General features: G+C 25.8%; 1 protein-coding gene across 1 annotated transcript in view; it reads right to left on the reverse strand.

The window, feature by feature from the left end:
* The window catches only part of LOC111629183 (chloride channel protein 2-like), a 45,413-nt gene that overhangs the window by 16,487 nt on the left and 5,126 nt on the right, over positions 1 to 23,800 (reverse strand). Inside the window, 10 exon segments of the mRNA XM_023373064.1 lie at positions 1,265 to 1,414; positions 1,517 to 1,706; positions 2,601 to 2,685; positions 4,821 to 4,946; positions 8,873 to 8,951; positions 15,081 to 15,158; positions 15,753 to 15,886; positions 16,070 to 16,198; positions 16,285 to 16,416; positions 21,337 to 21,487. Of these exon segments, the coding sequence (XP_023228832.1) occupies positions 1,265 to 1,414; positions 1,517 to 1,706; positions 2,601 to 2,685; positions 4,821 to 4,946; positions 8,873 to 8,951; positions 15,081 to 15,158; positions 15,753 to 15,886; positions 16,070 to 16,198; positions 16,285 to 16,416; positions 21,337 to 21,487 (1,254 nt within the window).

Genomic DNA, 23,800 nt, shown 5'->3' on the forward strand with positions numbered 1-23,800 from the left:
GTTCTAAAAAAACGCCTTTTTTTTTTAACTCTGCCTTGTAGGCACCAAGAGGATCTTTTTTTAATCAAGCCTATTATGGGTTCAGCCAGGTCCATAATGAGGCAACTGGATGAGATTTTTCAGCCTGTCTGAATTTGATCCAGAGTCCCCCATCCCCCAGAGCTTTAATTGCTTGGCATCCAACTGTTGAAAGACTTATGCTAAGGAGAGTAATTAATATGCTTTTAAAAAACAAAAACAAATTTGAAATAATGATTCCTAGTGGTCAAGAAACTTGTCTATCTGACAAGTTTACTTTAAATAGTAAATCACTGAATATAATTAAAATTTAATTATTTCAATATACAGTATGTTTCTTCTATGATGAGGATTAATGCTGAAATATCAGGAAGATGCCTGATTTTAAATCTTATGAAATAAAATATAAATTTTTAAATTTATAGGACTATTATCATAAAAAAGTTAACTTTTTATTGCACAAGTAGGAACATCCATTAAATCCAAATAATTAACATAGTCCCTAGTTTGTAATATGAAAAATTCACTATGTCCCTAATTGCCTTTGATGATTCAATATTTTGTGAGGCTCTTCACATTCACATTGCAGTTTATAATAATTTTTTATAATATTAGTTTGATATATATTAATTAAACAACTATAAATATTTTAAAAATTTAGTGCTACTTCATCATTGCTAATACAAAAAAAATATATTACAATTTAAAATAATACAAAGCCAATAATGAAATTAAAAAAACTTTAAAAATAGATACATAGGTATGCCTAAATTAAATCACTTGCATGAATATCATGGTTATCTATGAAATGTCAAGGATAAACCTCTGAAATGTATGGTTTAAAATATTTTACTTCTTTGAAATTTCAGACTTTTATATGTATTTAATGTTGTCTTTCAACAATATCATTTTATTTTTCTGTACAAAATTTGCTTTTACTCAAATATTTCATATCAATGAGCAAGTGAGTGAGTGAGTAAATCAATCAGTCAGTCAAACCAATGTAGCTTNTGACTAAAGGCTCTAAACTTTGCAACACCCCAATCGTGGCGCCGTGGCACCCTGGTTGAAAAACACTGGGCTATACAGTTGATACGTTTTGAGAAATTTAGAAAAATTAAATTTGCTGCAAAATTTAATTAATAATAGATATTTAACACTGAAAATGTTACTTAAATTTAAAAAATATGCCACATAATATTAATAAATAAATATTTAGAATAGAATAATTTCCAAAAATACTTGCATTCATTACAATGAATATCATCAAATTAATATGAATACTTGTATGTGGTGTTGACCAATGGCTAACTATAATTGCATCATCTACTTCTTGATGCTTGCTACTCCATGTAATATTGCTAAATAATTCATGCATTGCTTCATGGGTTGTCAACTGAAAATAGTAAAATTTTAATGATGAGTTTTGTCTGTAAATTTAGAAATAGATTGAAATGTTAAATGAAAGTTATTTCATTTCAAATAATATAATTCTAACCTCAGCAGCCATAAATTGACCTAATCCATTTGGAAAGGTGATGCTTGCAATGATAGTTGTAACAATGGCAGGATATAAGAATCGACTATCATGAAAAGAGTTAGAAATTTAATTAAATGATAGCAAATTTATCAGTTTATAATAATATTTAGTTATAAAAAATATTAGACAAATAATGATTAAAAGACTTCTTGTCATGTAACACAAGCAATACAAGTCTATATCAAGCTAAAGCAATCAAATTAAAAACAAAGAATGTGTAATGTGATGTAAGATGACCAACAATTTGTCTGTTCAGGAGCAAATGCAGATTACTGCACACAACTGGATATCAGTGGTTGCTGTGATAATGGTGTATATAGAAGGACCATCATACCACAGTCCATCTGGAAATAATCAAGAATTGTCATTCCACAGGTTTGGTTGTAGATGCACACAGAAGTGGTTGTCAATCCATATCATGATCTGAGAATAACATGTCATTGGTGGATGGTGCCAATGCTTACATTGAATTTTAAGGTATGCATCCATATTTCCATTTAATAAGGTGCATGTCAAATTTTTTTCAACAACATTGCATTAGAAGTGTGGATAGAAGTTATTGTGATTTCCCAATGCTTAGTTACTTTCCACCCACTCTATTTATAATTAGCTATTATAAATTATTAGTATACTGATTTTACAAAGTGAATAACTACATTAAATTATTTTTGAATGTTACATTGTTATAAAATTTAAGAGTTAAAATATTTATATAATTTTCCTTGTTTTCTACATTTTGTAAATATTAGTATTTTCATTATGTTTGTTAACTTAATATTTATTATAAAATAAATATTTATATATAATATAATAAATAAAATAGTAAATATTAATTTTTAATTGTTTGTCCTATCAGCACTTTTTTCAACTGTGGAAATAGAAAAAAGTCACACAGTGCCAAGTCTGATGAATAAGGAGTGTGGGGTACCACAGCAATTTTATTTTTGGCAAGAAACAGTTGAATAGAGATAACTGTGTGAGTGGGGGTGTTGTCACAATGAAACANATCTATATTTTCTTAATATCATTAAAGTTTGCTTACCCTATTAAGCAATAGGCAATTAATTCTATAGGATCATATGGAAAATCCACAGGAAAATTAGTTTTAAACAAAGCAGTAATTGTTTCTAAAAAAGGGATAATACAAATATCTTGTAATATAATTATTAATCTAGAAACTGAAATAATTCATACAAGTTTAAAATCATAATGCAAGATTTTTCATGTACTATAATTATTTTTAAGAATAAAAAGACAAGAAAAAACTAAACTTTACATTAAAAAGTAAATTTAAATTATTTTAAATTAATAATAATGTTATTCGTAAGGAAAATCTACTAATAATTAGTTCTAAATTATTGATGATTAAAAAAATAGTAATAAGTTAATTTAAATTTCAATACTAATAAAATAAATAAAATTTGTAAAAAATAGTCCAATATTTTATTATTTTTAATTGAAGTATCAAGTTTTATAAAATATTGGCTTTACAATTACTTTTTATCATCAATAATTAGAACAAATTATTAAGCTTTCCTTATGAAAAACATTATTATTAATTTAAAATAATTTAAATTTACTTTTTAATGTAAAGTTTAGTTTTTTCTTGTCTTTTTATTCTTAAGAATAATTATAATACATACATATAATACATTGCTTTTAAAATACTGTTAGTCAGTTTTATTTTTATTGCACAAAAATATTTATCCATAACTTACTTAAAATCATCTTCAGATACAAAAGAATTTGACTCTATTTAATGGCATGAAATACAATGATAATACTCTATTTTATTAAATTGGATATAATCTTTATGTGCATGAAGATGATTTAAATCAGCTAAAAATTTTTGTAATAAAAATAATTAGTGATATTAAAAGCAATGTGTAAAGAATCATAATAAAGTGTAAAATATTTTCTGAAGAACTGAAAATATTTTAAAAATAATTGCCAAATATCTGGATTACAAAATACCAGATTGTTTATAATTTGACTGCAAGCATTAGAGGATATCTATCATAAAATTGAAGACCTTGAGGCAAGAACATGTTCACTCAGTTTCTTTGTTGAATATCTAAACACATAGGGCAGATATGATTCATGACCCATAATTTCTCATAGACTGGCCTATCAACTTCTAATATAATTAATCACCTGTGACCTGTCCTAAATACAGGGCAAATTCAGAATTTTAAGGTGATTTTCCCAGAAATGTGAAAAAATGAGTTAACATGTTCTTGCCCCAAGATTTTCAATTGTCATAATGAAAATGTTTTGTTAATAATATAAAACTTAAACAAAGTTGTATAAAAGCAGATAATTTTTATTAACTTTTTTTAATGGAAAATTAAGTTATTTTGTTACATTTAGAACATTTTTCTAATTAAAATGATCACTATTCCCATCCCATCATCAGATCCAACAATATTCAAAGTATGTATTCAAGTTAGACCATCTGTATGATTTAATTGAGTGTTCTGGAGGAATTCAAAAGTGTGAAGTTACCTAAATACTCAAAAAACCATTAATTGCAGCAAAAACTTTTAATTACTATAATGTTTTTGTCCATATTTTAGCAATCCTTCTCAGGTAGAACATAAAATTGAATGCAAGTTAAGATTGAACAGAACAATAATTTAAAAAATAATGTTATAGAATAAATATTTGAAATGTGGAAAGTTGGACAATTTAAATTACAAATAAACAAAAATATAAGTACCAAACTCAAAAAATATAAAATACATAAAGTTTACAAAAACATAATACATAAATACATAAAGTTTAGTTATTAAAGTTTTTGATGCAATTGATGGTTTTTTGTTGTTTTGGTACCAGTCACTGCAGTTTCCAGTTGTTATGCTGTGTGAACAGTTTTTTAAAACTTAAAAGAAAATTTCTGTTTAATTTAAAACATCTCAGTGTAATAGCATCAGTTTTTAAAAGTATATATCATCAATTTAGAATTTATGATTCAAATTTGTTTGGGTTTGATGATGGGATGAAGAAGTTTAAAAAAATGATTAACCAAATAAAAGCTTTGACTTCTAAAATCTTTTTAGTGCTTTTGTTTCTCTTGATAAAACATTTGTTATTAATTTAAATAATTTTAGTTATTTATATAAAAATTAATATGAAAATTTACAAAATTATCATTATGAATTACATTATGAATTATGAATCATTATGAATTACAAAAATTTTTGTATCATATTTATTCTTAAGTATTATTGCATAATGAAATTAAAAACTTTATTAGACAAACCTTCGCCTTTAAACCAGACTCCCAAAAGCCTCCATACCATAGCACCACAACATGCTGCAAAAAAGCCTCGCCAATAATTTCTCACAGCAAAAAACACAGATGTTACTTCAATGCTAAATAATACACCTAAAATTTTAAAAAAATACTTGATTAAATTATTCTAAAAAGTATTCAATTTGACAACTGTAAATAAATTCAAGAATCTTCAAAAACTTATATTTTTGAAAATAATGATTCAAGACAATAATTTTTTATTTATGTTGAAAAATAATTGAATTATATATGAATATGATTTTAAAATTTTGTTAGCATATTAAAATGTGCTTTATCTACATTAACAAGGCCCTATATGCATTTGCAACAAATAATGTCAAAATCCCTCTATGGATAGAACCCAGCTTGGAGAAATCCCAGATCAGTATAGTTGAGTGAAACCAAAACCATGAGGTATGAAATAAAGCAGCAATCACCAACTGGTGGTCTGTGGACCACTGATAGTCTGCGAGAAAATTTTGGTGATCTGTGGAGAAATTTGGACATTGATTAACTCAAGTATTATGAAATAAATGCAAAATACTTGGTTGCGTTTTCTCACTCATTGGGGGTTTTTTATTTGAATCTAAAACCAAATGCAAAAAATGGCTGTTATCAATAAATAATAATGTCAATAAATCAATAAATAATGTGAGTGTGATTGTCATCCTTCATGGAAAAGAGCCAAGAATCCATAAACTTATTTCTAACAAGCAACAACAAACTTTACACTAATTTGTTATAATTAAACAAGTGAATTTCATATTATACAGTAAAATAAAGTAAAATAGAACTTTTGTGATCATTATTTTATAGATGTTAACAACTACTTTGCACTTTGTTTAAAATATTGTTGCTGGTTTATTAGGTTATTGCAGTGTTTATTAATTTTATATTCTATAGATGTTTGTATCATTTAAAAATAATTCATGATAGTGGTCCGTGGATTCAAAATTGAGTTTAGTTGTCCATGAGGTCATTGCCAATCTCTGAAATAAAGAAATCTTATGTTATATGTATTATAAAAGACAGCTTTGCTTTCTAATTATTAAGATGGTAGTTCTAAATGAGATGGTAGGTTGATTATTATTATTGTCAAACAATGGTAACAAAACAAAATATAAGAGTAATTAACTATTTTAACGTAACTCTTCTTAATGATAATTCCGATAGTGATATTTTTTTTAAAAATCTAATAAAGAAAAATAGTCTTTCTGCAATCTTGAAAGCAATCATATTAGAATAGCAGCACTTTTAAAAGATTGTTTATCATTAGATAAATTAAACAATGATCTCAATAAACACTCAGATTCTTTGAATACTTTGACTCAAACACCTTATGCTTCCGAAAAGTAATATTTATTATCCTACAAACATTTTCTACCTGCTCCACAGGTCATCATCAGGTATTTTTGAAATTCTTGGAACATTTCTTTGCACCGGTTCCAGGTTTGAACGTTTATGTGAAACAAAATTCAAATTTCTATATCCATTCGAACAATTCGTTTAAATACAAAAATATAAATGATAAATAGAACTAATTAAATACATGGATCCAAGTAAAGTAAATAACATAAAATAAAACAAAATAAATAAAGTAAATTAACATAAAATGCAATAAAAATATATATCCATGCAATAAATATAATTACAGTGGGTGATCGGTTAACGAACATAATCCATTCCAAGACTTTGTTCGCTATCCGAATTGTTCGTTAACCGATTATGAATTTACCATAGGTTTGTATGGGAATTTGATTAATTCGTTCTGGAGACATCCCAAAATAAAAAATATATACTTTCTTACTACGTTTATTTATATGTATACACAGATGTGCATTTTTATTAGTTATGGTTTTTTTTTTGTGGGGGTTAAATAATCTGTCTAATGTCGATTGCTTTTCTCTCTTCTTCGGGATTTTTCAGAAGTAATTAATAGCATTGTAATTGTAGAGATCCCCAAGCCTATTAACCTCAACCTGGTTTGTATGCCATTCTAAGACCGTTGATCTGACATCCCCCATTTCTTCAAAAGATCTTTAATTAATAGCAGATATCGGCATTAATCCTCTTTTTCAGAATAAAACATATCTTGCCGAGTTTCTTGGTGTTCTCTATTCAAGAGTTCTTGACGTTCTTCTGTCGTCAGATCCGTTTCAGGTTCCATTATGAGCTCTTCATTGTTCTTTATTTCTCAGATGTGATTTTTGTTATTCCTTTAGCTGCTTGAGTCTTCTTGATAATACAGTATCTTTCTTAGATAAGATTGAACTGCGGCCTACTGTAGACCTGTTCAAGCCATACTGTCCAGCAACATCAGACATCTTTTGCGCACTCTCTACCTTTGCTATTATACTCTCACCTTTCGAAAATAAAAACCGACACAAAACTTAATGAGTGCCAGCCCGACAGTCTCGCGAATACTATAAAAGAATTGTTTGTCAGAAAATAAAAGGTTGGAATTACAAGGGAGTATTTCAAAGTTCGAGGGATACTATCTAATCAGTATATTATCAGGTTGAGCGTCGACGTTGAGGTCTCCCGCGCTCCAAAAAGTTACCTGAAAACAAAGGAAAATCAGTCGGTATTTGCTATTTTCGTCGCATCTTTTTATGTCTGTTCAGTGAAGTGTTCGTTATCCGATCATGTGTTCGTTGTCCGATCACAAAAATCTTTCGCGAAAGTGTTCGTTATCCGATTTGTTCGTTAACCAATCACCCACTGTATATGGACCGAGTGCATGCTGTATAACCAATTATACCGGGTTATTATCAATCATATATTTCCATGCTGTTGGTAAATTTGTGGCATCTTTATAGTTCAAACATTTGCCCTTAGCGCCTGATCTGTATATTTCAAATTTCTCCACAGTCATTGCTAAAGACAGTGAGCGCACCTGTCTAATAATTCTAGCTTCATTTCAATCAATTACTGAACCTTCAGTTTGTGCCACCTTAGATAGTGCTGTATTGAAGTGCCCTTTACTTATATTGTACACATGCTCCTTAAGCCTTTTACTCAAATTCCTGTTGATGACCCCTATGTATTCTTTATTCAGCTCTAGCTAATCATTTTTGTATTGTATTCTGTACACCCCAGACTGCTCCTCCTTGATCCTATCTTTGTTGTTCCTAAGAAGACTATAAATCGTGGGAGCCCATTTATAAACCAATCTTGTATTCTTGTAGTTGGCTACCTCCTTCATTATAATGGACATTCCTCCACTGTATGTGAATTTAGTAATTTCTTTGTTTGTAGTCTCTTTTCCTTTCTTTTGTTAGGTATTGAGTACGATCTTATTAAGTTTTCACTGATTCCCATTTTAAATCCTAAGGATCTAGCAATGGTTCTATTTATCATTTATATTTTTGTATTTAAACGAATTGTTTGAATGGATATAGAAATTTGAATTTTGTTTCACATAAACATTCGAACCTGGAACCAGTGCAAAGAAACATATCAAGAATTTCAAAAATACCTGATGATGACCTGTGAAGCAGGTAGAAAACACATATAGGATAATAAATGTTACTTCTCAGAAGCATAAGGTATTTGAGTCAAAGTAAAGAATGATCACTGAATAAAAATCAAAATACATTATCTTTAAATTCATTTCCAAAACAATCAATCATTAAAAGAGTTTTGCATTCAATGAAATGATTTTTAAGCTGAATTATACTATTGAATAGTTTTAAACCTAAAAATAAAATTATTTAAAAAATTTACATAGTCTTCTATTTTAAAAGAAATTATTCTTTTCATTAAAAATTGTTTTGAATAATAATTTTTTGAATAATATTAATAATAAGTTTTTGACCTTTGAAGGTTAACCTTTGAATAATAAGTTTTGAATAATATTGATACTGTGTAATTTGTTTTTTCAACAAATTACCACAGTATCAATATTATTCAAAACTTTTTAAAAATCATTCATGTTTCTATATTATCAATAAAATTAATAAATCATAATATTACAACAAATATTTGAAAATATAAATTTATTATTATAATAAGATTACCTCCAATTGGAGCAGCAAAACTGCAAGCAACACCAACTGCACAAGCTGCTGCTAACATTTCAGTAGTTCTTGACTCATTCTAAAATATAGAAGTAAAATCTATTATATTATAATGTAATAATATGCAATAAAAATAGATAAATCATTTATTAATTCCAATGATCTATAAATCATATAAATTGATCAGTAAATCTAGAATTTTTACTTTCTCATTTCTGTGCAATAAAATAAAAAGTTCTTACATGTTATTTTATGTCAGAGAAAATATTTTATTTATATTATTGTTATATTAAATGGTTATTTCTTCTCTAATGTTTGCTTCTTTATTCTATAAAGCAAATCATTTTAAGCATTCCTCCTAAAATTAAGAGAAAGAAAAGAGATCTCAATCATTCAATATTGGAGAAAGATGCTCCAGAACTGATGATGAGTTCCATGGATCAGAATATGGATACTATTTTAAAAGACATGTCTGCCTCTGTTCTAAATTGTATTAATGGAATGGATTGAAAATCTAATAAATCAATGTGCATGATACTGTAAAAGTTGTGATACTATAAAATCAATGTGCATGATACTATAAAATCAATGTGCATGATACTGTAAAACATAACAAATCAAGAAGGTGCAATGNCGAACCTGGAACCAGTGCAAAGAAACATATCAAGAATTTCAAAAATACCTGATGATGACCTGTGAAGCAGGTAGAAAACACATATAGGATAATAAATGTTACTTCTCAGAAGCATAAGGTATTTGAGTCAAAGTAAAGAATGATCACTGAATAAAAATCAAAATACATTATCTTTAAATTCATTTCCAAAACAATCAATCATTAAAAGAGTTTTGCATTCAATGAAATGATTTTTAAGCTGAATTATACTATTGAATAGTTTTAAACCTAAAAATAAAATTATTTAAAAAATTTACATAGTCTTCTATTTTAAAAGAAATTATTCTTTTCATTAAAAATTGTTTTGAATAATAATTTTTTGAATAATATTAATAATAAGTTTTTGACCTTTGAAGGTTAACCTTTGAATAATAAGTTTTGAATAATATTGATACTGTGTAATTTGTTTTTTCAACAAATTACCACAGTATCAATATTATTCAAAACTTTTTAAAAATCATTCATGTTTCTATATTATCAATAAAATTAATAAATCATAATATTACAACAAATATTTGAAAATATAAATTTATTATTATAATAAGATTACCTCCAATTGGAGCAGCAAAACTGCAAGCAACACCAACTGCACAAGCTGCTGCTAACATTTCAGTAGTTCTTGACTCATTCTAAAATATAGAAGTAAAATCTATTATATTATAATGTAATAATATGCAATAAAAATAGATAAATCATTTATTAATTCCAATGATCTATAAATCATATAAATTGATCAGTAAATCTAGAATTTTTACTTTCTCATTTCTGTGCAATAAAATAAAAAGTTCTTACATGTTATTTTATGTCAGAGAAAATATTTTATTTATATTATTGTTATATTAAATGGTTATTTCTTCTCTAATGTTTGCTTCTTTATTCTATAAAGCAAATCATTTTAAGCATTCCTCCTAAAATTAAGAGAAAGAAAAGAGATCTCAATCATTCAATATTGGAGAAAGATGCTCCAGAACTGATGATGAGTTCCATGGATCAGAATATGGATACTATTTTAAAAGATATGTCTGCCTCTGTTCTAAATTGTATTAATGAAATGGATTGAAAATCTAATAAATCAATGTGCAGGATACTGTAAAAGTTCAAAACATAACAAATCAAGAAGAAGGTGCAATGGCAGATCCAAGGGTAGAGCCAAAGGGCTTGCCCTCCCAATTGACACAAAAAACATTTATGAGGGCAAATTTGGTTTATCAGATCATCTGCAATACAATCATTGTGCATATGTAATAAAAGATGCTTAGATACTTATTAATTATTTTCGTATTTTTAATTTTTGAATTANAAGAAAAGAGATCTCAATCATTCAATATTGGAGAAAGATGCTCCAGAACTGATGATGAGTTCCATGGATCAGAATATGGATACTATTTTAAAAGACATGTCTGCCTCTGTTCTAAATTGTATTAATGGAATGGATTGAAAATCTAATAAATCAATGTGCATGATACTGTAAAAGTTGTGATACTATAAAATCAATGTGCATGATACTATAAAATCAATGTGCATGATACTGTAAAACATAACAAATCAAGAAGGTGCAATGGCAGATCCAAGGGTAGAGCTAAAGGGCTTGCCCTCCCAATTGACACAAAAAACATTTATGAGGGCAAATTTGGTTTATCAGATCATCTGCAATACAATCATTGTGCATATGTAATAAAAGATGCTTAGATACTTATTAATTATTTTCGTATTTTTAATTTTTGAATTAGCCCTCTTTTGAATATTTCTGGATCTGTTATTGAGAAGGAGATTGAAGAAAAGAAATGTTGGTAGGAGCAAAAACAAAAATTAATACAAATTGTGTAGAGAAAAGAAAGATTCAAGGAGGCCTTCTATTTCTTCCTTTCTTAACATGTTATTTGTCAAATATTCTTAAATTTTGAATTCAGAAATTGCTTTGTAATATTCTAAACTATTCTGGGAAAGGATCATTAAATAGGTATAAATATATTACAATACTGTTAAAAATGATTAAAAACCTAGGAGAGTAAAATATTCAAACTATTAACTTCTTGGAGAGCCTTTCAATATATTTCTGCTAAACTTTTCTATAAGTTCTTTCATCTTCACACTCCACTTATTGTATAATGCACCTCTGCAAAACCTCACCAATGTCCAGTGACAGATTTCATGGGTTAACAAATGTTTTTGGGCTCCTTCTTTGTATTGAACACATATCGAAGACTTTGGTTGTTTAAAATCAATCAAAGTCTTTGATATGTGTTCCATTCATAGAATGCAGAAAACCTGAAGTAGAGCTCAGAAGAAGCTCAAAAACATTTGTTAACCCTTGAAATCTGTCACTGGACACCAGTGAGGTTTGCAGAGGTGTGTTTCTACAAGTTCTCATAGTTGCCAAAATTTTGGAGTATTTACATGATGATTAAACTGAAATCATATCTTATTCTACTATCAATGTTTCAATTACTCTGAAATTCTACTAACTGATTTCAGACTCAAGTGATAGCTTCCAAAAATTAACAGCTTAAATCTGTCTTAACAACTGTTTTTTATAATCTTTATTAATTTGCTAATATAATTTATATCTGATTAACAGGCCTTTTTACATTTTAAATATTTTCTAATTTTAATCAATCAATTTCTACACTCAAAATATGTTTCCTAACATATGATATAAAGGTGACCTGCTTATATATTAAAGTAATATTAATATTCAAACTTATCAGCAAGAGTTATGTTGAATTAATTCAAATCAAAAAGGTCTTGAGACAGTTCCAAAAACTGATTTATCAGTTTGAATAATTTCAATTATATTTTTAATCTTTTCAAGAAGTGATTGATAGAGATAATTGAAGGTAAAAATTAAAACATTTTTATTTTGGAGGCTTTCTCTAAACTACAATGCATTCTATGCTTATATAGATATTTAAATGTAATCAGTATAATTTTTATAAACATGCAAATATATGAAAGTTTTCAATAAATTTGACAACTTTACCCAGGCAGTTTTTAATTAAATATTACTGAAATTTAATTAATTCAATTATCAAATATGTTCATGTTTTTAAAAAGTTTTACTTTCTTCATATAAGTTACATAAATATATGATCAGAGATTATGAGAAATTTTTCTGCATTGTCTGCCTCTGTTCTAAATTGTATTAATGAAATGGATTGAAAATCTAATAAATCAATGTGCATGATACTGTAAAAGNCTACTGTATGCATGAACTATTTATTTTTATAAATGCTATTCAAATAAAATCATTGACTAATGAATTAAAAAATAATAACTTGTAATTTTTGCTTGATTTATTTATTTACAATAATAAATAAATAAAAACTAAAATAGATGTAGCAAATTCAGAAGGTTTTTGAATCAAAGATTTTTACAATAAGGTGAAACTTGCCAAATGTCATCTGGCTTTTTACACTTCTGTTTGTTTCCTTTGTCTCTGATGGACTACAAAAGATTTTAAATGCATTATTTGAATCCCTACATCAATCTTTACACAATACACTTTACTGTTTTCTTAAATCTTTTTCTTGTTTTTGAAGGTAAAAGTTTTGTAAAATAATTTATAAAGAAGATAATAAAAAGAATGACTTTCATGAGAAGAAGAATGCTGATTAATTAAATGATAATGTTAAATTTAATTTATGTTGATGAATGTTGATTTGTCTTAAAAATAATAATATTATATAAATAAATCTAAGCATATTAATGATTATCATGAATAATTTACATTATATTAGATTAACTAAAACATTACTGGTAGATTTTCTTAATTAAATTTTTGCTTTAAAGTGTGTATAAATTGGTAAAAATTCTCTATAAACTTGGTTTTGTTGTTAATGGTTAGCAAAATAAGTCAAAGATAAAATTTTGATAAACAAAATTTTTTATATAAATATTTGAAATTGAAAATAGCTATAAAATGTTATTAATTTAGGCTTCATATTCATTCATTTACAGGTTTAAATGTCATATAATCAGTTTATGAAAGGGTATAACTAGAATACATCAATGCTGAAATAGCCTGATCTAATTATTTAGAGGAAATATGCTAGCTGTATTACTTTAATCATTTTATAATCTACAAATAAATTATAGGGGAAAAAAATTAAGTGACTAGACTAGGAAAAATATCCTAGATGCAGAATAACAATAATATGTTTTATTAAACACAACCAAGTATTTTCAATTAATCATTACTAAGGAAAATACAAACTTAACTAAAAACTTAATGACAAGTTAAATCACAAGAATTATGATAAAAACTCAAAACAAAAAATTATGCTAATTTTTTAGATAATCAGATTGTGCATAAAAAAGTATGTGTCATTTTTAACAACAGTTTGATTATTATCTATTGTTATCATTACTAAAGAAGTATAAATACTGTAATTTCAACTACTCTGTCTGGTGGAATGATAAAGCTATTCTTAAACTTTTAAAATTTTTGTATATCATTATTTTTAAAATTCTGTTCAGATTAGATATTTCTCTTTTCTTCATTGTAAATTACCAAGAATAACTATTTTAAAAAATTTCATTAAATATATTCTCCTTTTTTTTTACTTCTTAACATATTTCCCTATTTATCAAATGAATAAATATGCAATAAAAATGGGTGAAATTTAGCACCATATTGAAATTAAAATTAGATATACTGCTTACTTAAAAAAGCAAAAAAATATATTCCTTTAATCAGAAATATTTTTTATCATTATTCTATCTTCAGCTTACAAATATATTGAAGAATGTTATATATTCTTCAGTATACCTGTAAGTTGAACAAGGACAGAATATTAGGCAAAAACATTTCTAATTAAAGATAATATAATTTTCACTTAAATATTCTGTCTAATTTTAAATAAATTTGTAATATTCAATATTTAATTTTAGTTTAATAAAAGAGATTAATACAAATATTCAATTAGAAATGTATATTTGAAAACAATTTCCTGCTAAGTTTAACTGAATAAAATTTCAACTCAAAAAGTACATATTAAAAGTGATAAAAATCAATAATGAAAACTAAAAACTTAATAAACCAAGGTTTTTTTACTATATGAAAAATTATAATTGATTTTTAATTTATCATTTCTTAAATAAATAAAGAAACAGTAGCAGCAAAACAAAGTCTACAAAAACCATTACATCTCATTTAATGGTCTCAAAAAATCTTTATTAAGTGAAGATTTTTCTGGACTCCTTGTTTGGATGCTAGTTTTTCTTTATTTATTTAAAAGTTTGTTAGATGGAGTCTTACAATATAGATTCATATTTTTCATTTAGCACATATGTAAAAACACCTTTCTATTTCTTATCAAGATCTCTTCTAAAGCTATTTAAATAATTTAATATCCTCGTATTTGTTATTAATTTCAATAACAATTTATTCTAGTCTCTGATTGTATATAAAGTTTAAAAAATTGACTTGGATATTAGTTACAAAATATTAATTCAATTTGTAATAGTATGAATAAATTTATAATAATAAAAATTAAACCATATATTACTATTCAAAAATATAATTAAGAATCTCACCTCGTAAATTCCTTTAAATGAAGTCACCATTCTACTCAGCAATGCAGCTACCATACTTGCAACATGTACGAATGGTCCCTGAGAAGACGATAGAGGACCTATTTGCATATTAGCTACTCTTCAGTAATTGATGAAGAGAATATTAGTATTTAATATTTTAAAAGTTAATGAAAATTACATTAATGCATTTGCTTCGATAGACATTGCCAACTCCACAAAGGAAAAGGCATAATGTACCATAAATATATTTTATAGAAATGTTTATATGTGCATATACATACACATTGGTAAATAATAATCAGACTGTTTACATATGTATTGGATGAGACGTTGATATGAATTACATAATTATATTATAAATGCATCTTGTAATTAAGTATATTAATTAAAATTTTAACAATTAAAAAAATTCAGTTGCTACATATAAATGAGACAGACAGAATAAATTTTATAAAATACAGCAAATATAATGTAAACATTTTAAAAAATAAATAAATTTTCAAATTATGATTTAAATTTGTAAAAAATACAATTTCATGCATATTAAAATTTTTTTATTATGAAATAAAAAATATATTTATGAGAATTTCACTGTTATGATATAAATTTATTCTGTTAAGTAATTTTGTTTTGTAACTGTTTCATTTCTGTAATGTATGCACTATTACTAACCTCTTTTCCTAATGGCATACCACTTCCTAGAGAACAAGTCAATCCAATCATCTTGGATACCAAAGTCCTAAAGGTTAAATATTCTTTCAAAACAACACCTCTTAATACAGTTTTCATTTCAGGTATTCCAGAGCCTAAAACATCATAAATTTAGATTATTCTTATGTTTTTAAATACCATAATAATATATGATAAATCAGATTTTTGAATAAAAATTCATTAATATTTTTCCATCCTAATTCATATCTAAGGCAACAAGAATATTGAAAATATGTTTGTGAATCAAGAAAATTAAACAAAATAATTGAGCAACTTACCTATTGCTTGTGGAGCTACAACATGTACAAAACCCGCAGAAAATAAAATTAAAGTCAAAGGAAAAGCAAGCCATGCTAAATATTGAAGAACAGGATGTAATGCTAGGTCTCTATACAACCAAATCCGAGCTATTTTAAATTAAAAATTGTTATAAATATATTTTGTAACTTTGAATATATTATAATTCTGTATTAAATAATAAGACACATCTTACTCCTCTGACATATTGATATTGCATGATCCATAGCAAAACTAAGTAATGAAGATATAATACCAAGCAATGCAAGAAATACCCAATCTTCTCCAACACGGGCAAAAGTCAAATTCCATATTCTTGAAAATTGATCTGTAGTGTTACGATTTTTATTAGTTTAAAAAAGGAAATGAGTCATTTAAAAGCCATTAATAAAGTAAAATAAATTTCATTGTTACAATAAAGTTATACCTATACATTATAACTGTATATGTATATACAATTACATAGTTTAATATTCAACAAAATTAAAAAACTGATAACATATTTTTATAATTTTCTAACAATGCATACCAAATTTATCAGTTCTTTTATTATGAAACTAAAATACAAAATAACTATCAACATAATAATAAGGATAATTTTAAAAAAATTTTTATATCATAATTTATATAAAAAAATACTAATCATGAATTAGAAAAATTTCTAGAAAGTAAATTTGATAACATCCAAAAGCGATTTTTAAAATGAATTATAAAATAATCTTATTTATAAACTAACAATTAAAAAAAACTCTTAATTTGTACATAATTTATATTTAGAAACTTAAATCATTCTGTTACAAATATCATAATTGGCAGTTTCTGTTACATTTGTAACAGAAAGTGCCAATTAAAATTTATAATTAAATTAATATTGCCAATTATAAACATGCAATTTTTAAATTCCATATAGAAACTTGTCTTGAATATTAATAGATAATATTTCTATAACTATTCTGTTCTAAAATTTAAAAGCTTAATATTAAAAAAATTATTTTGTTTTCATTTATAAATGCATTAGAATTAATTTAAGTATTTCAAAACTGTATGAAAAGTGAAAAGAATATATTATAAAATGATTTAAATTAACCAAACTGATTTTAAGATGATTCAAACAAGGTTTATTTTAAAAATAATGAAAAGCTATTGTAAGCTATAGTAAAAGATCAAAATTATTGAACACCAATAATCTTTTATGCTTAGTTAAAAACAAGTTTTATTAAATTATTAGATGTAAATTAATTAATATAAACATTTCTTTATTTAAATTTTACATAGCCAAAATCCTAATTCTATAATGCAGTGTACTTCAATAATTCCATGTTTTATATATGCTTTCTGTAAAAATAGCTATGCAATTATGTTACATTTATTTATATATTCATAAAAAAGATTTGAGTATTACTGATTGAACCTGTTAGAGAATTTTATTTTAGAACTTTAAATCAAGTATTAAAAATATTTTCAGTCTACTTGATATATGAAAACGCGCATTCCATATAGTGTTGTAGCTATTCTAAATGTAAAAAAAAATCTGTTATTTCCCTCACTTACCTTAATATTAAAAATATTTAATGAAAAAAATATGTAAACAAAGTAAAGAACTGTATTTTATTTTATAAATTTCTATAATTCTAGAAACAATATCGTTATAAATTTATTAAAAATACAGTTCTCACCTCTCTATAACAATAAATGAATAGAAATTCATAAATAGAAACGGACATATTTGACACAATATTAAATTGTAAATAACACCGTCATGACCACGTGGGAATCATGACCACGTGGTTGCAATGATTGATATCTTTAATCTTCTGTCAATAACAATTATTATAAAACACCTTAAAATAAATTTTTTAAATTTTATTCTTTATTTCTAAGATACTGTTTTTAAATTCTGACATTTAAATGATTAGAATCGTCCAAGAAAATCTAGAGCTATGGAGTAAATGATAATGACATATAAATAAATCATGCCGCAATACTTCCTATATAGAGTAACATTTAGATTATTCTCTGAAATTTTATAAAATCATTATTCTGGATATCTGGAGCCTCTACGAAAAGTTTGTCGGTAGGATGACCGAAATAGTTATAGCGCCCTTCTACCGCTCTGGGAGATCCGGTATCTAATCCAGGCAAATATTCAGGAATTTTTCGGGATGGTCTATCCCGGATATGTCAGTCTTCAACCGTAGGGGACGGGGCCCGACATATTCGGTACATATCGACATATTTTATTAGATAAAATCCAATATGCATATATTATACATATCCGGGGCTGAAATTTGTTGTTACTTCGAACCCATATTCTCACACTTTATAATGAGTCTATCAACTATATTTGTAAAACGAACTATTTGACTATTTTCAAAGAGAAGATATATAAAGATTGATTTGTTAATCTTTCCCATACCTCTTCTTTGATGCGATATTATATGAAATATGTACGCAATAAACTATTGTAATATTTTTATTATGCTTTTTTAAAATTTAATATCAAATAAAATCGAATAACTATGATAAATTATATACATTCTTAACTTATAGAGTCTATTTCCAATAATATTTGAACAAAAATGATGAAAAGAAAATATTGAAAACATTCACATAAAATTGAAGCATCATTGCAAGCTAAATTATTGCATCAATGGTCACTTATTTGTATGTAGAGGACATAAAATTCTCGTTTTATAAACACTAATTTGGGTGAGATTAGATTTTTCTTGGCTGAGACTTGCGAATTATACAGCTAACCTCAATTTTTGTTCAAACACAAAGGAGACGACAAGCATAGATGAATAGAATAGAAAGGAAAAAACAAGGATTATCAAAAGTAGTTTTAAAAAGTATAAACCACGTATAAACTTTACTTTTAAATAATATAATATTCTTATCTATACTATATTATAATTTTTTTATTCTTATAATACCTACAAATAGATTTTGTATAGGCCATATATCAATAATATTTATAGAAAATACAAAAAGAAAACTAAGCTAAAATATAAATTTAATTCAGTTTTAAATTTGAATAAGTCTATTTTATTGATAAAATTCTTAAAACCTGATTTTGTAATACTGTTATTTATTTACAGTATAAATGATATTCCTATGGAATAAACCGAAAAGCTACAAATTATTTTACAATAAGAAAAACAATTTATCGTAAAATCCTCTCAAAACTATAAATTTTTGTAAAACACGAATAACATTATTTAGTCTGTATTGTTCCAAAGTTTATATGCCAGGTATTATTTAATGTAGGCCCCCTATGCTTAATTGACTTTTATCAAATATTCTTCGAAATATCTAACTGATATGAGAAATTTAATGAACATTTCTACACAAATGACGTGAATTTTTATACGATATTAAGACTGTATGAGAGAAATAAAGTAGGCCTATTGTATAGAAAATAAATTTAGACTTGTATTAAGTTAGTATTGCACTATGTAAACGATTACATAAATGAATCCTTATACAAAGGCGGATCAGGAGCAAGTATCTTATATAAAAATTTTATTACTTTAATAATCATTTTAAATAAATTACGTAAACTTAAACAACATAGAAATGTAAGAAAACGGAGAAGTAATGATACAAACAAATTAAATATAAATATATCATATAAAAAATATAATGAAATTCATGTTAACAATAAAAATAGGAGCGATCGCCCCCACCACTGCCTAGATCCATCCCTACTTATATATAGCAATATCAATAAAATATTTTATTTTTTATGTATAGAATTCCATTTTAAAAACATAAAATACGCTTTCAAACATAATGCAATATATTTTCATTTATCTTTCGTGTTTGTGTCGAAAAACACGAAAGAGAAATAAAATTCTGTTGCTTCAAAAACTTTTGAATAACTTAATTAAAAGGACGGAATTTGAAATTTGTAACTAACGAATAAGAAAATTAACCTAAATTCAATAAATAGATCGTAATAAATTCTTATTAGAAATGGAGAATTTGATTCCTTATCGTATTTATTTTTAGTGTACGTAAATCATTGTTGTAAAACTAAGAGTAAATGTAAACAGGACCGAAAAGTACAGAGCGGTAAAAGTGATACTATATCAACCCCAAGTAGATCGTTAACGGTGTTAAGTAAACTTAACTTTTACCGCTTTCTATTTTAGTTTTGAGCCGGACATTCGTCAAAAGAAGAATTGAAGTCATTTTTGTAATTATTAATTAATTCACAATCATTTTTAGTATAAAATTTATAGTAAATATATATTAAAGTTACGTTAAACTTACACGAAAACTTCCATTTCTTTATTTTATTAGATAAAAATATAATTTTGTACTTAATATTCAATTCATTAAATGCCAGTCTCGTGATTTGGCATTTGATATAAATATTCCGTGTATGTATTTGACACTAAATTTAAAACCTATTACGAAATACCAATTCAAATATTTGTAATAATATATTATAGATTATTTATATTATGATATAGAAATTTTAATAAAATATATGAATGCCATCTCGTATATATTTATCAAATTTAAATATAATAGGCTATACTTTTATCTCTAATAAAGAATATTTTATATCAGTAAATTTTATAGTTATATGATTTATTGGAAAAGTAAAACTATAAAAATAATTAAACCCTTAGTGGTCTCAATCAGACCCGTGATAAGACAGATCCACTTTATCCAGAACGGCCCGAAAAAATTCTGGGATTATTCGACCCGTCAGGGTTCATTCTTGGCTCATCAGAGTGATAGGCTGAAACAGTAACAGCACGGCCATCCGGCCGTTGTAAAAATGAACTCAGAAAAAAGAAATTCCTGTTATTTTGTTTAGAAATCGTTTTATAAATTTAAAAATTCATCATTTCGATTTAATCTAATACGAAATGACTTTTACTTCTCCTATCTCAGTATAAAACAATAAATGATTTTCCAAAAGTAGATTTTTCAGTTATATAATCGAAAACTTCTCGTCTAAGAAAATACTGTTTCTTTTATAATGTCATGATTTCGACAACCATTTATTTAATTTCTGTACATAAATGGTGAAATATGATTTAATTTCTATTGCATTTATAAATATCATACAGTCATCACTTATAAAATGACAATGTTTAAAGAAAAACTGTATACAAGTTTAATACATTAACAAATTTTCTCTGTTCTAAAGCGAATAGGTTCACTTGGAATTATTTTATGTAAATTCAAATTTAGTTTCTTTATTATTTTATGATCTTTCTATTGGTCTTACCAGCACATTTCCTTTGCCATTTACTTCTATATGATTGCAATTCTTTTTGACGTAATGCTTCTTCCTTTTTACGTAACTTTTGAAGTGATTTTATTCTTCGTGCTTCCGCTTTTGCATACGCTTCTAGATCCTCTTTATATTGGCCATACATCTAAACAAATACGTAAAATTATTTTAACAAAATAATATATAATTTATGAAAATTACATTTTACACTATTTTATTCAATAATTTAATTTTTTTAAACGTTTGCTGACTTTAAAAAAAAGTTTCCTTGAATAGACAATTGATAATTGTTGTTTAAAGTGTTTAATTGAAATATATTACAGATATCATCAATGTTAATCGTTAATGTCACTACCTAACATTATTAAAATTATAAATATCTTAATGATTTGTACAAAAAAAATTAATTTTATTTAACGATTTTCTTTTACTTAATTATATTATATTATCAAATAAAAACTAGCGATTTGTGAATTCTTACACGATAGATAAATTATATATTAATTACATAGAATGCAACGAGCCTTCGCACTTGAGTCGGCAATTAACTGTAATAGTTTTTGTAAGAAAGCAAAATGGCATGTAGATTTATCAATTTATATTATTAATTACGAAGCAAGGGAATGATAAAGAGCACGTACAATTAAACTTTATTGAATTAAGACAGGTTATATAATATGCAAAGTATACTAAAATTCGCATTAATTCTCTAATTTTAGACATGTAATATTTGAATTTGAAAATATTTTTAAAAACTTATTCTTGGAATTATACTCATTAATCAGCATGGAATATCTATTTCTTTGTTATGTATTTTTATTAGGTATAATTATATGAAAAAAGAGCGCAGTATTTCCTTTATGACCAAATAGACTGTATATTGCCAATCAGTTAATGAAGGTCAAATCATTTTTTATTGTTGAATTGAAAGAACAAAGGCTGAAGAATTTGAATTGAGAAATAAGCATTGTAATTTAAAAGAGTATTTAGGAGCTGGCATGCTGATAATATTTTCAGAACCTGTTTAGAATTCGATTAATGCGTTTTAAAGAATAATATGAATATAAAACAACGTTCTTTCACCATTAAACATTATAAGTTACAGATGGATGATCATGCGATGATAAAAATACTTCTGCAACTGCTTGATATCAATATTTCAATGCACGAAAAGTTTTTATAAGCTTACAAATTATAAAAACTTGTTGAAACTTTTCCGACGCGACATTTAAAACTTATTACTGTATTTTCACAGATTGCACTTTGATACGCATTAAAAGTCTCACACCGATGAAATTTAAGACACGTTGTAATGTTTTGTAGTGGTAATAAATTGAATTTTAATTAAATATATTATATTAATAATTATCACGATATTCTACAGTTGATAAAATAGTCGTTTCAACGTCGAAAAGTCAAATAAAAATAATATAAAGATTATAATTTAAAGAGTATTGTCTTGTCAAATGATATAATTTTTAAAAAAATATGTAAATAACTTTGACTTCAATAGCATAAAAGTATTTTCCTCCTGTTTAATCCGAAAAATAATCATAATCTTTCTCGAAAATTGTTTTGAACTACAGCTAATAAATGACATGTCGAGTTAATTCTGTTGATTGACAAAACAATAATTTTTTTTTAATACTGATTATTCAATTTATGGAACGCAAATTGAATAATCAGTATTGTTCTGTCTTGAGGTTTGCATAGTTGATTAACCTTTGACAATACAAAAATGTTCTAGGATTTTTTGCCTCTCGTCATTTCAATTTTATTTTTCAAGTTTCAAGGTTTGACAATATAGATTTCATTTCAACTGTTCTGTTTATGTCAAGTTTGAAATTCGGAGTATTTAAAACTTTGATTTATTTCATTTTTATGGAAACAATAAGCGCGCATTTTCATTTTGTGTAAAGTTCAGTGTCTATTGAATAGCCTGTATATTGCTTTTCGTTTTACAGAATCAATTTGATGTATTGCATCATTTAATTATAGCCTACAGATAAAATATTTTGCGCTTGTGAAAGCTAATGAACATATTCATTACGAAGAAAGTTCAATGAACGAAATAATAACAAAAGACAATATTACATTAATATGCAACTTTCATATTTTCTTCAACAAGTTTAATAGAGTTGATATTTTATAAATATTTTTTTTTATTACTAAGATATTTTTTAAAGTAAGTAAATTGTTCAAAAATAAAAGAAGGGTTAAAACATTTACATAGAAAATCTTTAGATTGTTATGTAAATGGTTCTGGTCTTTAGAAGTTCTACGACCTCAGGCTGAACATATCCTGATCATATCCGACTTCACGATGGAATTAAGCTCGAACCCGTCTGGCGACTGATTGTCCACGGAAACGAAAACAATGGCTTTTAATATTTATAGAAACATGTTTTTATTGTTCGATGACCTTGATCCAACGGCCTTGACGGAGGCTGTGAAAGTC

This window comes from Centruroides sculpturatus, unplaced genomic scaffold, assembly GCF_000671375.1.
Source record: "Centruroides sculpturatus isolate CEXI.00-Female unplaced genomic scaffold, Cexi_2.0 scaffold608, whole genome shotgun sequence".
NCBI lineage: Eukaryota > Metazoa > Arthropoda > Arachnida > Scorpiones > Buthidae > Centruroides > Centruroides sculpturatus.